General features: G+C 44.5%; 1 protein-coding gene across 1 annotated transcript; it reads right to left on the reverse strand.

The window, feature by feature from the left end:
- Positions 1–18113: 18113 nt before the first annotated feature.
- LOC120850809 lies at positions 18114–19286 on the reverse strand (the record flags this gene model as incomplete). The annotated part of the gene is made up of 2 exons (XM_042292105.1): positions 18114–18203; positions 18549–19286. Coding segments are annotated over 2 exons (828 nt in total), but the record flags the coding sequence as incomplete, so codon positions are not given.
- Positions 19287–21978: the final 2692 nt, after the last annotated feature.

The raw sequence follows: 21978 nt of genomic DNA on the forward strand, positions 1-21978 counted from the left end.
TTTATTGCCCATCGTCCAAATATGCTTTAGCAGTCAGAGCACCCAATTCTCCGCGACATACACGCATATATATATATATATATATATATATGTATATATATGTCGACTGCGCAATACATTATATTTTTCCACGAAAAAAAGTCTAGGAAGAAAACATCCCCACTAAATTTAGTGGTTTACGCTTTTTCGCATCAACCATAATGCGCAAGAGGTCAAAATTTGTCCTGGAACAGATATTACGTATACATTCGAACCCGAGTTTTGCTCCAGGAATTTACGGGCAGATCTAAGGCGTTCTCAATCGTAGTGAAGGTTGCACATCCCCATGAGCGAATTACCGTTGAAACAAACAAAAAACAAACCAGAACAGCAAAAAAGCAAATTTTTTTTTTTTTTTTTTTAGTTGATGAAAAAGAGAAAAGTGTACAAAGGACGCAGGATGTAAAATATATCTTCCATGAAAGTGTTCACACCTTCAGTTAACTGGAAGGACTAGACTTGGTTACCCCGATGGTTGCCGACGTCGCTCGAGTCAACCATCTTTCCGGCAGGTCCGCCTGCCAGCAGCACCCTGTGGCGGTGCGAGAGCGTCGCGACGGCAGCGCCTCGCGGTTTGCGCCAGGAAGGGTCTACGACCCCGATGTCCAGGAATTCGCTAAGCACTGCCCTCGGACTATATCGAGAAGCGCCAAAGAGCCCTCCGGGCAGACGCCCAGCGAGAGAGAGAACAAAGAAAGCACCCATACGTCGTCGAACAGGCGGAAACAGGAGAACGATGCTCTTGCACTATGTACAAACATTGTAAAACGTTGTTCCCCTTTGAAACCAAGCCGCTGCCCGGAAGTTACCCGAGTCGGCTTCGCTAACTGGATCACGCTGCGCTACTGCATGCGGGCGAGTCGTAAAGACGGGAAGTGTTTATGTAATGTGGTTAAAAAGTAAGTTCTCGTTTACTAGCAACGGTTTAAGGAGGGTCTTATGGGTTGTTTTTCCGCTGGAGTTCTTAAAGTGTTGAACGTCGCGGTATGAGTTTAAAGAAAGTTTAATTTTTCTCCCAGCGTTCTAGCTAATAAACATGCACAATGTGGCGCAAATTTCCCTTAAATACGGCGGTTGCTGAAACTTGGAGTTCTAGCAAACTTGTATCACATTTACGTGGCCTCTTTAGGATTACTGGCGAAGAGCGGTGGAGCGGAGTTACTCTTCAGTGTAAAACTACTAATTTAGTTTTAAGTTATACCAATTTTTATATATCATAAATATATTTCACCAGAAACAAATGTCGCCTGTCAAAATGTGTTGGGAGTCAAGCAACTGTCTAATTAAGTAAATGCAACAAAAGTAAAATTCAGCCATGCCAAACTGTTTGGCCGACTATCCCGTTATCAGCGCAGAGGTGAATAGAAGATTATATTAATGAGAGTAAATATACACACTCTTATATAACTCAGTTAGAAATAAAGCCTTCGCCACTGTATTGTGGTTAGTTTTAGACAGGTGAGTTTCCCTCACAAGAATAAATAGGTGACTTACTAGACATGAATATTATTCCCCGAAATACCCTATCAACACGTTTCGCCTAAAAAAAAAATAAAAATAAAATTTGGAGAAGTTTAGAAACATTTTTGGTATTTTTCAACTAAGTAGCTCGTTTCTGCACAGATTCCCACGTGTGTGCAACTTGTCTGAAAAAATGCAAGTCCAATATTAAAGGATTATGGAGCTTTATTACATTAAATGGCGGTATTGCTGGTAAAACAAAGACAATTCATTTTTAATTACGGAAGATTGTAGTGGGCGATGTGCAATAGACACAATGATAAATGATTGCGTAGTTACGTCGTAGACTAATGGGTGTAGCTGCGAACTTTGATATAAACATTTAGCAAACGGGAAACATAGATTTAGCAGAAATAACAAAACCTGTGTTTCGTCAGTGACGAAACACGGGTGTTACCACAATTGAGCATGACACAGGTGAGCATTGTTGGCTCATTCTACAAAGCTTGTAAGTCGCCAATTTTCAACTTTAAACTACATTAACTCTATGCCATCTGGGAAATTAGCAACAAGAATACTAACACCAAGCGAAAGCGGTTCTCAATATCTTCGGGCGTTTAGATAACGTTCATGAAACTACCGACTAAAGCATCATTTCGGAAATCACTATATTCCAATGTTCAGAACATTTATAAAATAATTTCAAAGGGTCTCTCGGAAGCCTGTTTAATCAACTCAAAACTCTCCCATAGCCACGCCCGCGGACGTGCAGAAAATACAAGTAAAATGGCAGACACAGACGAGGTGTGCGACTGCTTGTTCTACACGAAACATCATTCCAGCTCCGTCCAGTGACATTATTTGAAGAGGAAAAAAAAAAAAAAATGTAAGAAATTCGCTTCCAGGACGTGTGTAAACGATCGTGATTTCGCAACACGCGCGCGTTGGGGAACTCGCTTCGATTCACTCACTCTTTCTGTTCTTCCAGAGCCTCCTCAAGGGCTGAAGCAGGTCGATTCCGGTGAAACTCCAGAGCACCGTTGTCGCCGCGAACAGCACGAGGCACTTTTGCGAAGCCATTGCAGCTCGCGTTCCAGCTCACAGTTCCGAGGTGACGCAATCTCGACGAGTCTCGGTCGGCTCAATCCCGCTACGTCTTTCTTCGGCTCGTCTCGAAGACAAAAACAAAACAAATCAGTTCGTAACCACGTTCGGTATCGGATAGCCGTCGTTTCAAAATTCCACTCCAAGTTTCGCCGTCGCACATCGAAACCGTCGGTGATCGGAGAAAAAGAAAAAGAGTCGTCGTCGTCGTCGTCGTCGGTTTTACGAGTTCGGGCGGTTCGTGAAGGCGAGGTGAGTTCGATGTATTCGTATGCGCGCGCTCTATTCGTAGCTAGTCGAAGGGGTTTTACGAAGGGGGTTGATGGGGGGCTCTCCGCGGAGGAGAACGATCGGTTTCGAATCCCTTCCCTCGTTTTAAAAGCGAGAGACGGGACGTGTCGCGAAGGCTCTGGGCCCGAGCTCGGAGTCGGGCTTGGCTTTTATACTGCCGGCACACGCGGCTAAAAATGCCCTGAAGCCGGTCGTCGACGCCGACGCTGGCATCGGCCCTTCGGTCTTTCTCGCTGCTGCGTTTCTTTCTTCCGGTTCTCTTCCTGTTTGGGGTTGTCTGGTTTGCATCGTGCAACTCTGCAGCGATGCCCTTTGCGGTGCGCGCCCGCCGAACGAAACGCAAAAGAAAACACCGCGTGCCCACTTTGCAGTCCCGAAGGCTTTCTTGTTTAGTGAACTGGCACAGAAAAATAGCGATTACGTATGAACACTCCAGTTCCCACGTGGCAATTAATGTTTGTATAGAGGGTGCGTATAGTCTTTGTGAGGGCTGTTGTTTGGCCGTTTTTGTTTCAAGTGAGCCCGTGCCCAGATCCAATGCGCAGTAAATTTGCCAATGCTTGGCTGTCGTTGTGATCTTTTGTCTCCGTTTAATTCCATTCATGAACTCAGGCGACCACACTCGGTGTTATTAGGGGAAAACTAAGCGAGCGAAACAAAAATGTGACTAAGGAGATTTCATGATATCATCGCCGCACGAGCAAAGTATATACCACAATGGCTGATATGGCGAAGTGTCTATCGGTTTACAGACCTTTAGAGTAGTGAGCTCGCAAAATTAGCAACGACAGGTCACCCGAAAACGTCTATGGGCCATAGCATGGGTTACGTGTTTGTCTCTGGTGGAACTTTAAGATAGAACCTGTGGGTCGCTGGGTCGCATGGTACGAAGTGCCCCACACACCTCCCAGTGGTACCAAGAAGTGAATACCAACTTATTGAATCGCATTTTCTTCTAAGCACCGTTCTGTAAGGGATATAGAACTGAAGCGCTGAAAACTGCACCTATCCTGTAAACTCCCCAATCTTCTTTCACTTAGCAGCTTGTCCTCACAGCGTGACATATAGTAAGAGCCATGAACACCAGCCCCACATGAGCATATGTTTTTTAATAAATGTTATCTAATAACAATAATTGTTTTCTTTTGAAATACTCCAACAGTTCACATCAAGTGACAATGTGCTGTTGATAATAAAAAAAGGTAATTTCAAAAAAGCAGGAGGCGCGATTCTCGAGCCTGAGACTTCATGCTTTACAAAAATTACATGCCATATAGAGCGCCTTTTCTTTTAAAACTAAAGGTCGCCCTCGCTCACCTTTTACAGCGGAGCTGTTAAGGGCTAGGTTCCCCAGGATCGTGTCCGTGTATGTCGACACAAACCTACCTGTACAGCTACCGCCATCTATAAGCGACGGCGGCAAGCACACGACCAGTATGGTTTCCGGCGTCGCTCGTAAATGGCGGCAACCTTTCCAGCAATAGAAGATTGGATAGTTGGACGCGTTGGTGGGAATTCATCGTAGGAAACAGCACGAAAACCAGTCGGCGACGAAGAAGAAGCACACAGTGTATCGAGTACAGCTCCTCTGGTCTTCCTTCTTCACAAGAGTAGAAGGGCTGAACGTTTTTATCATATATTTATGCTACAATACATGAAGCACCTGTGGCTCAAAACATCCAGGAGGTGCATGTTTAATTTTTTTTAGAGGTGATTTTTGATTTATTTATACGCATAAAGGTAGGAGATTGAACAAAATGGCCTTTTGACGAGCAAACACTGCCGTAACGGGTGAAGAGTAAGTCGCTTAACGGTCGGTCAGAGATACACAAAAACTGACAATAGCCTATGTGTAAATACCTCAAAAGAAAACAAGTATAGTTTTCAAATTTCAGCCCTCATAAAAGTACCAGGTTAGTTTTGTGCCACAAAGTTAATGGATTTCCGCGACTGATAACTTCCGTCAAAAAGTGATTGACTGAACTTCGCTGATTACGCCATAAGTAACTGTCGTCTCAAAAATGATAGAATGCTTAACCCGTTACGTTATGAATTGATTTGAAGTTACTTGGCATACAATAAATGAACCAAAATGTGATGCTTCTCAAACTGTATTACAATACAACTTTCTATTTCCCACATCGCCAATATTGTTATGGGCAAATATTTTACAAAGAGTTAAGGTGCTATATCCGATCTCACTAGCTGTTTGGAGCGCTCAAAAAGGCATAGACACAAGCGCGCAGGGCGTTGTTGGCGCGGGTTCATGCACAGTTGAAATCTCTTCCGAAGGTTTTGCGCTCGTGCCCATGCCTCTTTCCGAACGGTAATTACCTTTGCAGCCAAAGTTCCAACAGTAAATAAGAGAGAGAAAAAAGCCAGGTCTTAGACACGTATAAAAAGAGAACCGATATTTTTATAACCCAGTCGCTTTTTATTGAATAAAGTCCCGTAGAGTCAGCTGAAATGTAACACGGACGAGTATAATGTTACTAAAATAAAAAAAAAAAGTGACTGTACTGGCGCCTTCATTCAAATATTTATGGCTATCTGTCGTATACTAGATAACAGAAATAATAAAACAACACGGTCCTTGGGAATATTATCAATTGTAGGCGCGTGTCTCCTACCCGTTTGCTCGTGATTTCAAAGTTTGAAGTATAAAAGCGGGGTCACACTGGTTATACATCATACAAAAAGCAGTCTGAAATCAGATTCGAACTCGAGTCACCGCGAGATCCGTGCTTCGAATGCCGCATGACAATGAGTTCAAGGAGAAACTTAGCACGCGGCGTTCGAACCACGGATATTGCCGTAACTCTTGTTTGCACACTGTCTTTTACATGATGTGTGAGCAGTGTGGAGATTCGCACACATACAAAAGCAATGCGCATTATCCTGCCTCAGAAAAATTTAAGAAATATAAATTAATGGAAAGCTGGCTGGTCTACACAGATTGCCTTTTCCGTCTTTAATCTTATATAAAAATATTTAGGGATATCTACTTTTTTTTAGTGGTTCCATCGTAGACATGAGCTTTTGACAAAGAGTGCTAGCCCGGGAAATATTTAATTAGGGCTTGCCCTCTACTTCACAAAGATTTTCTAGTTTCGATTCTTGATGATTTTTTTTGTGCTGCTGAGGTGACTGACATCGGTGTTTAATCTCCGTAATAGATTTTCGTATTTTTATATAATTAACGAGTGAATCAAGTGGTTAGTTGCAAATATTTTGTAATAAAATTGCATTACAAATCACTGCAACGAGAATGATATCACGTTTGTAACGCAAATCGTGCGAACAGAGAAAAGAGGGCGTGATTCATATATAATTCTTCCGCTATAAAATTACCGCTCTCTTTTTTGATAGTCTGATTGTAAAGCAAGGGAGTGTCCTTTTGGATGGCACGTCTGCGTTACTAACAAAGGATATTACTTGATGCGCCTATGACAATGTCCATGCGCTTGTTACAGTTCAGTTTTGAGTATATTTTAACTGCTCACTCCCGTGGTTCTAAGCAACAAATTTAATTTTTTCCGCTACGATCGAAACCAGCATGTCGATCGGATTCAACGGTTTCACTACTGTATACTGCTATCCGCTATTATAACGTTTTATTGCTAAAACCGGGCTGTTTTACAGCTCGTATACCAGAGAGGATTCTTCTTGCTACTTGATTCAGGAATAATTGTTATTAATCTCAGGCCGTAGCGTGCCGTCATTCTTTCGCAATCTTCGAATAAAAAAAAAAAAAGAATGACTCAGCAACAAATGTTTTTTTAGCCTTCAACCAATAAGTAGAAGATACGAGACGACGTAGACGGCGTAGCTAAGTGATTAAGACCGCCCAGAGAAAGTGTCGAGAAGTAAGAATCACGATCGTAAACCTCCTCTCCCAAACATGAGGCACAAAACTAAGCTTAAGTTTTCGCGCTTACATCACGCGGGATATTTTGGTTTTCGGTGTCAAAACAGCGTCATATGCGTCGTCCCCTTATTTACCGTTGCTCCACACCTGGCTGGGAGGAAATAGATGAAGCTTCTCGACGTCAAGTGTTCTTCCGAAAAGGGAGACACTCGGAGACAAAGTCTGCAACAGCTGAGAGCGTCTGTTTCGAGCCCCGTTGTGACTCGCCGAGGAAGGAACGCCGTCGACCCTTCATTCTGAGCTGCAGCTTTCCGCTCGCGCTACCGCCCTCTTCCGTTTCTGCATTTGGAACGAGTGGGTGGCGAAGATTCCATTCTTCTTCTCTCGTTTTACGCGGCGGTGATGGGGAGAACGTGCTTCACGTTTGCGCGACATGCACCGCGCAGACTTGTACGTAACGCGTTACGGGAAGTCGTAACCAGTGTTTTTTTTTTCATGTTCCTTCAGAACCGGAACGAAAGTTCCGTTCCTCGTTCCTTCTCAATATTGGAACGAGTTTCCGTTACAAGTTCCAGGGGTTTGAAAGGAACGCGTTCCCGTCAGATTTCCAAGATTGGAACGTGTCGTTACATTAACGTTTCGTACTTTAATGAGGCACTATGCCGAATAATGTGTAGATAAAAAAAACAGTGAGCGAGTAAAAATATCTTTTGTTTTCGACTATTTCTCGGACACTACCTCATTTCTCGAAGACGAAGGTTGACATAGTCGATAATAAAGAAAAAAAGCATAAATGCCTACTAAATTCTGGTAAAATTTTAGATATATATAGACAAACGAAAAGGAACCCCCGTTCCGTACAACACTGCTTGTAACTCGTTTTTTTTTTTTTTTTTTTTTTTTTTTTTTTACAAAACAACAAATGTTATATTGTTTGCTGGGTTCTGTTAAGTGGTACGCCGGGGTCACGCTGCCCAGGCACCATACAAAAAGACGGTCTGCAAACACGAGTCACCGCATTATCCATGGTTCGAATGCCGCTTGCCAAGTTTCCCCCTTGAACTCATTACCACGCGGCATACGAAGCACGGATCTCGCGGTGACTCCCGTTCAAATCTGTATGCAGACTGTCGTTTGTGTGACGTAATAGCGGTGCGACAGTGCCTTTAACTTACAGAGAAACGGATCCGGATGCCGCGGAAGATGTGGGCCGTTGCTTTTTGTGATAACCTGTATTCGTTAATATTTGAGTGTATACCGATTAAACAATATTCAGCTACTCTTTTTTTTTTCTCTTTATGAGAAACGTGTATAGCGCCATTTTTGTATCACTGGACTCATAATTTGCCCACATGCCGTCACAATCCGTAAGTTCCAAATGAACAACCGAGATTTTAAGGAATACCCGTAAGTGGACAGAGTACAGCAGCGTTTCCTGCTGAGAACGCGAGCCATTTTGCTCGCCATTCCTAATACTTATCCCTCGCAAAACCTTAAAACGAGCGATATAAACAAAGTTTATTGCTTTTGACCTCGAGTCATTGGTTCCATCGTTCATCGATTCGTGTCATTCACCAATTACTCAAAAAACAACAACAACAATAACAGCAAGTGCCTTGTTTCTGCAATATTCACTGCAGACAACGTCGTTCTATGAGGAATATATATTCCGCTGGCCAAACGTTGCTCTCTTTTCTTCTCTTTGACGCGCGCAATTTTAAATGGGGCGGAAGAACAGAACTGCTGATCGATGAATATCTAGAAAAGCAATGCATCTTCTCAAGTTTGTTTATTTATTGTTCTTGCTTTTAATAGTAGGTACCGCAAATGCAAAATGATCCATAAAAAAAAAAAGTTAATTAACATTTTAGTTAGTTAGCCAGCTTACCGTGGCCGTTATCTCCTTATCTAATGTTCGTCGAGCCTGTAAAAACACGGCGAAGACAGCTCACATCTAAATCACGCCTCCTCCTTGAAACGAAATTTGGTCGGATTAAAGCGGGACCATGAAACGATTTTTCTACTTTCGCCAAATGCTACTTAGTAGTACTCCCTAACGTTAATAACTGAATAAACTCGCCTCAGTTCTTCTTTATAGTCAATGGCAGTCGACAAAAAAATTCGAGATACAATGAGCATCGTTCATCCCCTCAACTCGGAGCCAGAACAAGCGGCCACGTGGCCTGGCGCCTATCCTATGCCGCCAACGCGAATCATACCCTCGCGGTGGGGGTTGGCAAAATAGAAAACGCGTGCTGAGCTCCAGGCATTGTTAGAGCTCGGATATTCTCATCACTGCAGTGGTTGCACACAAACCACTACCCGAGTGTCCATCGAGACATTGATTGTTACGAGCCGAATCCGAGTGCTCACGCAATTCTCGCGTCAAATCGTTAGCCGCGCTCGAGTCTCGTCATGCGGGTGGTTTCGATTACACAATTACGTCATCAAGCTTTGCGAAGGCAAGACTGAAAGAAATAGTCCCCTTTTATCCTCGCAATTGCACCGCGGCAGAAAAGCTCCTTAACCAGTAGCGGTCTGTGCGAGTATACTTGGGTCGGAGTAGGACCAGTATGCCTGTTCAAAGTCATGAACATTCCAACCCGACATCGTTTCATAACCCCATTAATATCAAACAGCCTGTATAATGACGCGCTGCAGTGAAGTTTTTGAATACATCACTTCCAGGTATTTATGTCAATTTGACATGAGTGCTAAAACGTAGAGTAGTTTGAACGCTGTAAGCTACAGCTGCAAAATTAAGCAACTCTCCAAGGCAACCGCTTCATGAAATTCCTTCCAATAATATGCTAAACCCTAGCCTCTTGCTGTGTGTTCCTCAGTGAACAGATTTATTGGCGCAGAATTTTAAAAGAGTATTCGATTACCTAGGTGGAAAAAGAGCGTCCAAATAATGTCGAAGTACTAAAATCTCGCGGATGGACTTAGGCAGTAAAAAAATGATCAGATTACAGACCTATTTCACAAGGGCGCCGCCATCTTGAAATATCGTCAGTTCCAGTATGGACGAACATATTGTTTTACCGTCGCCACGACAGTAGAATACGTTTAGGATATAAGAGTAACCGTCACCCACACTTGTTTTGTCTCCCCTCTATTTTTTTTACTATTTGCAGTTGGAAATGTTTTATTATTTCTTCCTCAACCATACCGGATATGCCTACCAGGCGGCTGGGGACGAGAGTAAGCGAAAAAGATTCATTGCACGAGCCACCACGGTTCTTCCTATGGTTGTTTCTGTGTATAGTGCCAATAACTGTAGTCGCCGGAGGGTTCTATCCGGTGCAGTGTGACGAGATGTTGCGGAAGTTTCGACTGTGAGCCTTCTTTCATTTTCTTATGCGGAGTGCAAGTCGTCTGCTTCTTGCGCAGGAGTTGCAGCGACGTTAGAACGACGCCTCATTGGCTTTGACTGAAAGGGTTGTTTGTAGACTTCATTACTAAATGCCTTAAGGCATTCAGTAATGCCTTAATGCCTCTGTAATGCCCACTATTTTTTTTTAATCAGTCAGCCAATAAGAGCTCGGTGCACCGACATCATCGTAACCCCTGTGCACGAAGCAGACGAACTTGCGCTCAGCATAGTAGTACCGTGTCGCATTGAGCCTCCGTATAGTTGAATTCCAAGCTATCGTGTGAGTTAAAGGGGATTGTGAGGGGCTTGATGTTTCAGCGCTGGTACATTCATTTGGTGTTGCTTGCGGCACACCGAGTGAACCTTTTAATTCATGGCGAGAAATCCACCCCAGGTGAGTCACTGAAGTGTCGAAACAATGCGAGCAAGACAGTGCATGCAGCATAGAGACGGCTAAATGATCATAGCGCGTTTAATCCCTTGAGGCCTCCGGAATGACGTAATTGCAGCTTCTGTATAGCGTCTAGGGAATATAGCCCAAAGAATTTAATTTGTTGACTCGAACACGGCAAACGCCAGTGTTATGGATCCAACTACGTCTTGAAATGGAGGTCGCTACTCCTCATCAGAAAGGGTCAGTTCTATAGATACCAAGGCGCGATCGAAGGGTACCATTACTGAATTTGACAGCATTGTGCTCTTTAGCAGGCCACGCCTTTCCTCGACTGTTTAGAGATATATATATACCTTGCCTGCACATATGAAGCTTGCTGCTCGAAAAAGAAGCTGTGGCAATATACCTCTGCGCAGAGAAAGTGAGGGAGAGGACGAGACGAAAACTCGCGGGGGCGACAGAACGCCGACCTCTGGTTAGAAGGATTAATGGCGAGCTGCCTTTGTCCCCACTGCCCTCGTCGAACGCGTTAGAACACGGAACGCCGGTGTCCGGCGTTTGGCTGTCGCATTCGAACGCGTTCCATGAGTGCAGTGGAAACAAAGGTTTGGGTCTACCCACTGATCGTTCGAGCCATGAGCTCTGCCTTCTGACGTCCCCACTTGCTTTTGCCTCCTCCTGTTCCTCAGTTTCTCGGCGCATCTTGCACGCGCGTTTGTCAACGCCTTAGTTTGGTTATTTACTTCGATTCTCTCATACAGGAAAGGCGAGCGCATGCGGAGCATAGTCATACATTCCTAGCATTCTCCTCGATGCTTGGGTAATAAGTAATAGGTCTATCGCTCTAGGGATGCTTCTGACATGGTGATGTTGAAACGGAAACAATCCAGCGGGACTTTCATAACATGTTACAACGTGCGTTAGCGCCATGCTGTAATACTAGACCATGAGCACTTCTTTTTTTTCTTAACAAACGTGAGTCTCGCAGTTTTTCTACCTGTTTGGATGGTTCCAGCGGGCTTATGGTACAAAGAACGAAGATAAACCCATATCTAGGAACAGACAGACATATGAACAAAAATAGAGAGAAAGAGAGTGAAGGAAATAGTTGGAACTATCTCTTTCTAGCAACAATTTAATCTCAGAAAAGAAAAAAAAAAAAAAAGAAACTTGCTTACACGCTTCAAAACAAAAGAGGAAGCCCGTTTGCATAGAGGCAGACGACTACGCGGCGACGCTGGATGCGGCGTGTCGATAACTCGGGAACATAAATTCGGCGGCTCGGCAAATGCGATTCCTCCGCAGTAAATTAGTGGCGGGGAAAAGAGCGCTCAAGCCCGCGAAGCTCCCCCCTTCACCCCCCCCCCCCCCCGCCTTCCCTCTTCCTCCCCCCCTAAAAAAAATGTAAAAAAAAAAAAAAAAAAAAAAAAAAAAAAAAAAAAAAAAAACAGAGAGCGCGCGAAAGAGTAGACAGTCAACGCGGTGCAGCGCAGCCATCGGCCAGCGCGGAGTCCTCCCGAGGAGGCGGCAGAGTGACACCCAGGCCGGGATGGGGGAAAGCGGAGGGCCAACAGCAGCGTCATTTATCGGCCCGTTTGACGCAATGATTACGCGTCCTCCCACGGAGCTACGTGCCCGACGTACCGAGCGTCTGACACGGCTTTCGACGGAGCCCTTTCCGCGCACATACACACACCCAGGGGAGGAGAGCGAACAAGTCGACGCTAACCTTCTTCACCGAGCCCTCCGCGCCACCAACACACACGGTGGCGGTGACTCGTCAACTGCACTCTACTCCGTCGGCGGTGTGGACGACCGCTAAGCATCTCCCGAGTCGTAATACGAGGCTCCTCCTCGGAGGTATGGGTCACACACACGATAGGCTCCCTACTATACGCTTCGCGATACGGAGAGAACGAAGCGGTCTAATAAACTTCTGTTTTGAGTCGCAACGCTGCTCGTAAATCAAAGGGCCCGCGGACGTGAGCGGAATTCGGGATCGGCGGAGAAAACTCGGTTCACCACGCGTGCAAAAGCCTGCGGCTCAAAGGCGTTTTTTTTTTTTTTTTGGAACGAGAGCAAAGTGAGTGTCGTGACTGAAGAGAGATCTCCACTTTGGGATATGGGTTTCCTTAAAAGGCTCAACGCTGTCGAACTGGTTTTCTCTCTGTGTACGATTGCGGGTTTACCTCGAGTTACACGGGTGTATTTCCCTTCTTTTGCTGGAACCGCCGAGAAATGGGGCGGCGCAAATCAACAACTCAAAACAAAAGGAAATAAAAAAGAGAAAATAATATATATATATAACGAATTTGAAAACATTCTATTGGAACAAGCTTCGACCACGCTTATATACGTATACATACAGGGTGTTCTTTTTTATTCTTGCAGATTTGTTTAAAAAAAAAGCCATGAAAGCTACACTTATGCGGTTTGCGCGAGTGAGTTATACGCCCAGGGGGACATCATGTGGGTGGGTAATCTTTGCGATAAGTAGGCTAATTAATTAAAATTCGACAATTAACTTTTTAGTTAGTGAAAATAGACATCTGATTCCAATTAGAAACTTGCTGGGCGTCGTCCCAAACCCCTAAATCAGTCATCTTCAGGAAGACATTCAGCACGTGAGAAGCGTAGTATTGCAGTAAAGTTACCCGGTGTGGGAATAGGTACAAGGCTTGCGGATTCGGTAAGGCGCCCGCGCAATTTTTCCATCTCTTGTCTAGCCCCAGCCTTGTACCTGCTCCACGAGTCGTAACTTTAGTGCACTACTACGCTTCTCACGCGCTCAAAGTTTTTCAGAAAATGTCTGATTTAGTGATTTTCGGCGACGCTGTGCAAGTTTCTAATTGTAACCATATGTCTATTTTCATTAATTAAAAAGTTAATTAACGAATTTTAATTAATTAGCCAACTGATCGTTACGATTAGCCCCCTATAATATGTCCCCCTGGCCGTATAACTCACCCGCACAAACCGTATCAGTGCATCTTTTACGGATTTTTTAAAATAAATCTGTTCGAATTAAAAATGAACACCCGGTATATATATATATACAACACGGGCACTTCACACCATCGTAGGTGGTCTCCGAGGAGGATATAAACGAATATGTGCAGATAAATGAACCGTACTTAATCCAATGAATGAAAAAATCAAAGAATCCTGGCTCCGCCGTTTTTTGGCTTTCGGCAGGTTCCTGAAAAATTTGATTCTTTGATTCACTGGATGAAGTACGGTTCATTCACCTGCACCATATTCGTTTATATATATATATATATATATATTAAGCTTTACAGATGTGTTTAAAAAAGCTGTGAAAGTTACACTTATGCGGTTTGAAGAGGTGAGTTTTACGGCCAGGGGCACATTATGTGCGTGGGTAATCTTTCCGATGAGTCGGCTAAATAATTAAAATGCGTTAAACGGAGCATACAGCTCTGTCACCTTCGGTCTAGGGAGCATCTAAGGCAGCGCTTCATAAACGTGTGTTTGCCTGTACTACAGTGAAACCCGTTTAGAACGAACCCACGTACCGAGAATTATGGTCAACATCGAACTCACGGAAACTTTAAATAAAAATGCATGTAAAAAGTACTTTTTATAACGAACAACATATGTATATATATATATATATATATATATATATATATATATATATATATATATATCTTGAACATAGCTGACTAAGACGTAGTCACCTTTGCCTCATTGTCCCCCGCCGCGATAACAAGTTTGGCTGGAAAACAATCTAAAAATAGCGTTTTTAGATGCAGAGCATCTCTTGCTCGGGTCTATGCCCCGCGGCGTCGTAGTCCGCACTCACACTACGCATGCGCAACTCTCCTCCTTCCCTCTCTCCAACAGCTGCGCGTTACTCTCTCCGCTCTCTCTCTCTACCAGCTGCGTGCACTTCGCGAGCGTTCGCTTCTACTCACACCGCGCGCGCATGCGCAACTCTCCTCCTCTAGTCTCCTCTCCTTCAAGTGTGAATATAAGCAGCGGTAGCGCGCTGCGCGCGTTCAGTTCACCGCTGTTGACTCCACAGCACTCGGTTCTTCCGATGAAGTGTGATGGAAGCAACACTGTCTCAGTTAGTGGGTTTTCGCAAGCAAGCGTCAGCACCACCCCACAAACTAACAGCAACGCTACGTCCACTGAAGACAAAGCTGCGCAGCGAAGGGCACGCGACGCTGAGTGCAAACGCTTGAAGCGAGCGGCAGACCATGAACTACGGCAACGAGAATCGGCATCCATTCGTCAACGTCGAGCGGCGGATGCTGAACTACGACAACGTGAAGCAGCGGCGGTTCGAGAACGTCGAGCAGCAGAACCTGAGGTTCGGGACCGTGAAGTTCAACGTAAACGTACAAAGCGAGCGGCGGAACCCGACCCTCGAGAACGGAAAGCTGCGTTGGTTCGTGAACGTCGAGCAGCAGAACCTGAGGTTCGAGACCGTGAAGTTCAACAACGTTACTAACACCGTTAATAACACCGTTAATAACACCGTTAATAACGATCCGCGATGCTCCGCATCACTCCATGGTTCCCCTCGGGAAGATGGTGTAATTTTTTTTTCAACTTTTCTTGGTTGTCACCGAAAGTTAGCCCACTCCTTACTTTCACCCAATTTGCTTTCGGTATTGGGCAGGCTATCTCTAGGGATATTACGATATCCCTGGAGGATTATTTACTTAACTAACCTAATTTTTCTGCAGCATTGGTCTTGTCTCTCTCTCTCTCTTTCTCTCTCTCTCTCTCTCTCTATATATATATATATAAAGTTGAAAATCCCACGTCAGAGAAACAAAAACACGGAAGATTTATTTCAACGTTTCAGCAAGAGTCTTGCCTTCGTCAGGAATGACGAAGGCAAGACTCTTGCCTTCGTCATTCCTATATATATATATATATATATATATTGTAGCAGAAGTCGGATTCCGTGATGGGGGTTTATTATTTACACGGGTATTGAAGATATAACTCAAGATGACCTTCCGATATATATTGCCGCTCGCTCAGTCTGTCCTTCCTCTTCCTCTTCCCCCAGGACGGCGCGACCCCGAAGACTCGTGCCGCTTCTCTTCGTCACAATATATCCCCTTCGCAGAGGTAGCCATCCTGGCGAGGGTGATGTTAGGGCTGGGAGATTGGCGGGCTGTAGACTTTAAGGCGGTTCACATGAGCTATTTCACGACCACACCGGCCGCGATCAGTAGGTGGTGAAAGGGGCTCGATTTCATAGTTGACTTCTGAAGTCTGGCGAAGCACACGGTAGGGGCCGTGGTAGTTTGAAAGCAATTTTTCACAGAGACCGGGATGGCGTTGCGGTGTCCACAACAGGACAAGATCACCCGGTTTGAATGAAAGAGGGTTGGACGCGGCATCGTGGCGGCGTTTTTGTTGTCCTTGAAGGTCGGCAGTGCGTGTCCTTGCTATCTGACGGCATTGCTCAGCATGTTCTCGGATTTCAGTGAGTGGTGTGCATTCAGACTCCTCCGGCGAATAGGGCAACAGGCTGTCGAGTATTGAAGAGACCTCCCTCCCATAAAGAAGAGAAAAAGGGGAAAATTGGGTAATGTTTTGAACGGCGGTATTATAAGCAAAGGTTATGAATGGAAGAACCTTGTCCCAATTTCGGTGATCAGGGGAAATATACATGGCAAGCGTATCAGCGAGTGTTCGGTTGAAACGTTCAGTCATGCCGTTGGTTTGCGGATGATATGGTGGCGTTGTTCGATGAATAACGCTGCAAGCTCGTAAAACCTTTTCCACGTAGTTATCAAAACCTGCTTTTGTCTGAGCGAGAACTGCTCCGACTCCAAAGCCGCTGGCATCAGTTCGGAGTTCTGTTGGAGCAGTGGGGTCAAAGTGTCGGAGTATTGGGGCGGATGTTAGAATTTCCTTGAACTGATTGAAGGCAGCTTCACACTCAGATGTCCAAGAAGGCAGGTGGGACGATTTCTTCAAAAGGTCATGCAGGGGTGCTGCTATGGATGCGAAGCCACGCACAAAGCGTCGAAAATAGGAGCAGAATCCAAGAAAACTTCGCAGTTCTTTCTCCGTGGTTGGCTTTGGCATGTTGGAAACGGCCTGAATTTTCTCAGGATCCGGCTGAATGCCGTCTTTGGACACGAGGTGACCCAAAACTTTTATTTGCCTCGCCGCAAATCGACACTTCTTGACATGTAGCTGGAGGCCGGCGTGGCTGAGACGGGACAATACGGTTGTTAATCGATGGAGGTGCTCCTCAAATGTCTTCGAAAATATAACTACGTCATCTAGATAACACAGACATATTTTCCATTTCAGGCCTCGCAACACGGCATCCATCATACGTTCAAACGTCGCGGGTGCGTTGCAGAGGCCGAAAGGCATGACGTTGAACTCGTACAGTCCTTCCGATGTAATGAAGGCTGTTTTGTCTCGGTCGTTGGAGGCCATGGGGATTTGCCAGTAGCCTGAACGGAGGTCTAGAGAAGAAAAATACTCGGCTCCCTGCAAGCTGTCAAGGGCATCATCGATTCTGGGCATTGGATATACGTCTTTGCGCGTGATCTTGTTCAGCCGCCGGTAGTCAACGCAAAACCTTATACCATCTTTCTTCTTGACGAGGACCACTGGGGAAGCCCACGGACTCGTATATGGCGTAATGACACCTTTGTCTAGCATGTCGTTCACTTCGTCATCTATTATGCTTCGTTCAGACGCTGAGACACGGTATGGACGTTGACGTAAAGGTTTCTCGTTGCCTGTATCAATGGGGTGGACTACAGACGTGGAACGGCCCAAAGTAGACTGTGGGCGATCAAATATGGTGTTAAACCTATGGAGAACAGACAGAATTGAGTCTTTTTGAGACGAATCGAGGTGGCCATCTACAGTGAATAACAAAAACTCGTCTTCGTCATGTCGCTGCTCGACTAATGTACAACAATATGCAGGAGAGGGAGTATCGAATGCGAAAACCTCGATGGCTTGAGATGGTTCGGCGTAGGCTACAACTTCACCGGCAGGGAGCATTATTGGGAGAGAAGACATATTGGAGAGCCATAATAAATCCGTGGCCATTGTCAAGGTTGAGCAAGGAAAAAGGAACAAGGATACTTGTCTTGCGAAAAAAAACTGCAGATGGAGACGCCATTAGGGCTAGCACTTCGAGTTTAGATGACTGAATCGGCATAAACACAGAAGCAAACGCAGGAATTCTTGTGTCATCAGTTAGAAATAATTTGATCGTGTCGACAGCGTCATTTTCTTCAATTTCAGCAAAGTCCACCTCTGCACGGTCACAGTCAATAAGGGCATTCGTTGCTTCCAAAAAGTCCCAGCCAAGAATCACGTCGTGAGAGCAGGAAGAAAGCACCACAAATTCGACGCAGTAACATATATCTTGAATCACAATGCGTGCTGTGCAGACCCCGGTAGGGACAATGTTTTGCTCACCAACAGCTCTAAATAAACGTCCAACAAAAGGGGTCGTAACTTTCCTCAATCGATTACAAAGGTCAGCCCGAATGACTGATACTGAAGCGCCGGTGTCAACTAATGCTTGAACATGCAAACCATTAATTACAATATCAATCATATTTCGTGCAATAGGGCGAGGACTTAAGGATGTAGAAGGATTCGCAGTTCTCGTCTCTGGAACTGCTTTTAGCAGTGTCCCTCTGGAGCGGGAGATGTCGTACGTGGCGGAGGGGGGACAGCGAGCGTCGTCTGGGAGACGGAGATCTGCTTGGTCATTGCGGCCGTTGGTAGTCAGAGTAATCTTGGAAAGCATCACTTCGACGACTACCAGCGAAGCATGGTCGATAGTGAGCTTGTGGTGGGGGACCATAACTTTCAGGGTACCGACGTCGACAAAACCGAGCGACATGTCCAACCAAACCACAAGAAAAGCAAATTGGTCGATTCTCCGGGGTCCTCCATATGTCGGCTCTACGTCCTTGCCAGCGAGGGGGAGGAAATGGTTGCTGGGGTTGGACGACAGGCATCGGGGGCGGACGCGCTACCATTTCGGCGTACGTAAGCGCGAGCGGCATTGGCATGGTGGGCGGTATCACAGGGCAAGGGATAGCGGCTGTGACTTGCTCTTGAATAAGTGTTCTGATGGAAGGTGAGACGTAGGGCTCTGGGGAAGTGGCAGGCTTTCCTAGTTGGCGAGCCACCTCGTCGAGGACGATTTCCTGAATGAGATATCGAAGGTCACCCCATTTATCGGGAGGACAGTCCGCAGCGTTATTCAAGCTAGCTAGCTCCATGGGAGGCTGCGGCTTGCGGCTGAGTGGCAAACGCTGGGTGCGCAGCTCAGAAAAGTTTTGGCAAATATCGATGGCTTCAATGACGGTCGCGGGGGCTCTGACGACAAGAATTTGAAATGCCTCTTCAGCAATTCCCTTCATGATATTTTTCAGTTTTTCATCTTCCGGCATCTGTGTGTCAACGCGCTTGCACAATTTTAGCACATCTTCAATGTAGCTGACGAAGCTTTCATCATTTTGTTGAACCCGTGATGCCAGGGTTCTTTTTGCTATCAGCTTTCGCTGGGCTGGCTTCCCAAATACTTCCTGAATTTTCGATTTGAACAGAGTCCAGGTCGCCAACTCTGACTCATGATTGGTGTACCATAATTTAGCGACGTCAGTCAAATAAAAAATAACGTTATTGAGTTTCAGCACATCATCCCATTTGTTATGAAGGCTTACTCTTTCCACGGACTCCAACAAGTCATCAATGTCATCGTCGCCGATCCCGCTGAAGAGCTTCGGGTCACGTTGGCGAAGGGCTCCGGCACACAGAATAGTCGTCGGTCCTTGGTTGGAGGTAGCCGATCTTGAAGCATCCGAGGTTCCTTCGCCTGTCATTGCTGATGGTAGCCGCCGATTGCGGAGTTCCAGGGTTGGGAATTATACTTGCGAGTGAGGTCCGAGTTGGGGAAGTTCGCACTCTCCACCAATTGTAGCAGAAGTCGGATTCAGTGATGGGGGTTTATTATTTACACGGGTATTGAAGATAGAACTCAAGATGACCTTCCGGTATATATTGCCGCTCGCTCAGTCTGTCCTTCCTCTTCCTCTTCCCCCAGGACGGCGCGTCCCCGAAGACTCGTGCTGCTTCTCTTCGTCACAATGCGTATATATATATATATATATATATATATATATATATATATATATATATATATATATATATATTTGCATATAGACAAGCCCAATGCTACAGAAAAATTAGGTTAGTTAAGTAAGTAATCCTCTATAGCCTGATTGAAATTAGATATTTAGGAAATGGCCTCCGGAAGGGAATTCCACTGAGAAACTGTACAAGGAAAAAAATAACTGTGCTTAAAAGCATTTGTCTTGGCGAATATGGAGTGCAAATAGTGTTCTTTGTCTCTTTTGTGCTAAGGGGATTTAGGTAAGTGGGTTTTTCTATGTTTACTTCTTGCGTTAATAAGTTATGAAGAAATAATGTACGAGTCAATTTCCTACGTGATTCTAACGTTGGTATGTTTTTTTTTCTTTCGTAAGTTTTGTGGGGGAGTCTAATCTTTTGCATTTACCAGATATGAATCTGACCAATGTTCTTCGAACAATCGCCATCGGTTTAAGGTATTTTTTAATGTATGGGTTCCAAATGAGTAATGAATAGTCAAGTTGGAACATAATGAATGCGTTATATGCAAGAAGCTTCACGTGACTAGGGACGTGTTTGAGTTTACGCCTTAGAACACAGAGTATTGAGAATGCTGCAGAGCAAATATTTGAGATATGTTTTTACCATGTCAAGGGGTTAATAATGATGACGCCAGAATATTTATAGCTAGTAACTTCTGGAATAGTACAGCTAAGTTAGCGGTCACGACTGAACTAATATTTCTTTTCCCAACAATTTTGAAAAGCACATCCTTCTCGATATTCAAGTTCATGCCCCAATTTTCACACCATTTCTCAATTTCAAGGATAGATTCTTGGAGTGCAACATGATCGTCAGAGGAGTTAATGCCTTCAAATCTGATAGAATCGTCCGCGAACAACCTTATCAAAACCGACTGCGGCACTATTTCAGCGATATTATGAATGCATATTAGAAAAAGCAAAGCTCCTAACGCATTCCTTTGAGGTACACCAGATGTGATAGCAAGAAGCTCGGAAGCATGGCTGTTAACATGAAGAAACTGTTCTATTTCTTAAATATACTGCAATCGAAACGATAATAGAAGAAGTCAAGCATAAACGATCCAGCTTATAAATCAGTTTCCCATTTGGTACCTTATGAAAGGCCTTACAAGAATCTAAGAAAATTACATTCAACTAGCCCCGAGTCATCGAGTATCGCGGAAGACTCATGAACTGTCGTTACGAATTGCGTGACAGTAAACGTTCTCTTCCTAAATCCGCGCTGCTTAGGCGATAACTTAAGATACCCTTCTAAGGTAAAACAGAAAAAAAAAATCTCTAATTAAAACCGACCACTACGCGTTCTAGTATCGTGCTAGAACTGCAAGTGATTGACACTGGCCGATAATTTGACACTAAAAATGTATCCCCTTTTTTGTGAATCGGTATTTCTGAAGCTATATTCCAGTTGTTAGGCACTTCACCGGTGAGCAACAGAACTTGAAAGACCTGAGCTAAATATTCCGCCAACTGTACAACGTACCGACCCTAAAAAAAAAAAAAAAAAAAAAAAAAAAAAAAATGGGGAGATTATTTGGAACAAAGCTCTTCTTAACTTTCAGCTTACCATAGCATGGTCAATTCACTTTCAGCTTACATAGCATGGCCAAAACGCCTTCCACTAAAATGGACAAAACCTCATTACAATTGACTAAGTGGTTTTGCAGCTCGTGTTCATTTTTTGCATTCAATAGATTTTGAAAGTACCGACTGAAAGCTTGAGCTATTTTCCTATCCTCGGTTACACCATTCACATCTATTTTTAGTCTTTCCAGTACTTCCTTTTTCTGTCCTAGGTAACTCAAAAAATTGTGTGTCACTTTTAATAAATTCAGAAAGCGTTACATTAAAATATTTTGTTCTTGGAAGATTTAGCTTTACCACCGATTCCTGTTTTAGTTCCTCCAATTGCTCTGTTAAGGAGTTATGTTGCCTTCCACGTCGCTTTATTTTGCGTTCAATTTGAATAATTTTCCGACTAACCCAAGACATTTTGTGATTTTTCCGTACTTCTCTCGAAGGGACAAAATGTTCAAGAGAAAACTTCATAGCATTCGCAAACTTCACCCATAAACTACAAACATTACTCTCAGAGGTATTATTTAATTCAGACTCCAGGTAATCAATAATGTTTTCGTCATTACCTCTTTCAAAGTCTTCAATATTTACAACAGAACAATTCCTCGTTCTTCCAGCCTGTTTCGCAGTCCAACAAAAAGAAAGCGATCATCTGAATACCGGGTTCAACACTAAGCACACCCTAAAA

This window comes from Ixodes scapularis, unplaced genomic scaffold, assembly GCF_016920785.2.
Source record: "Ixodes scapularis isolate PalLabHiFi unplaced genomic scaffold, ASM1692078v2 PGA_scaffold0__279_contigs__length_252992795, whole genome shotgun sequence".
Lineage (NCBI taxonomy): Eukaryota > Metazoa > Arthropoda > Arachnida > Ixodida > Ixodidae > Ixodes > Ixodes scapularis.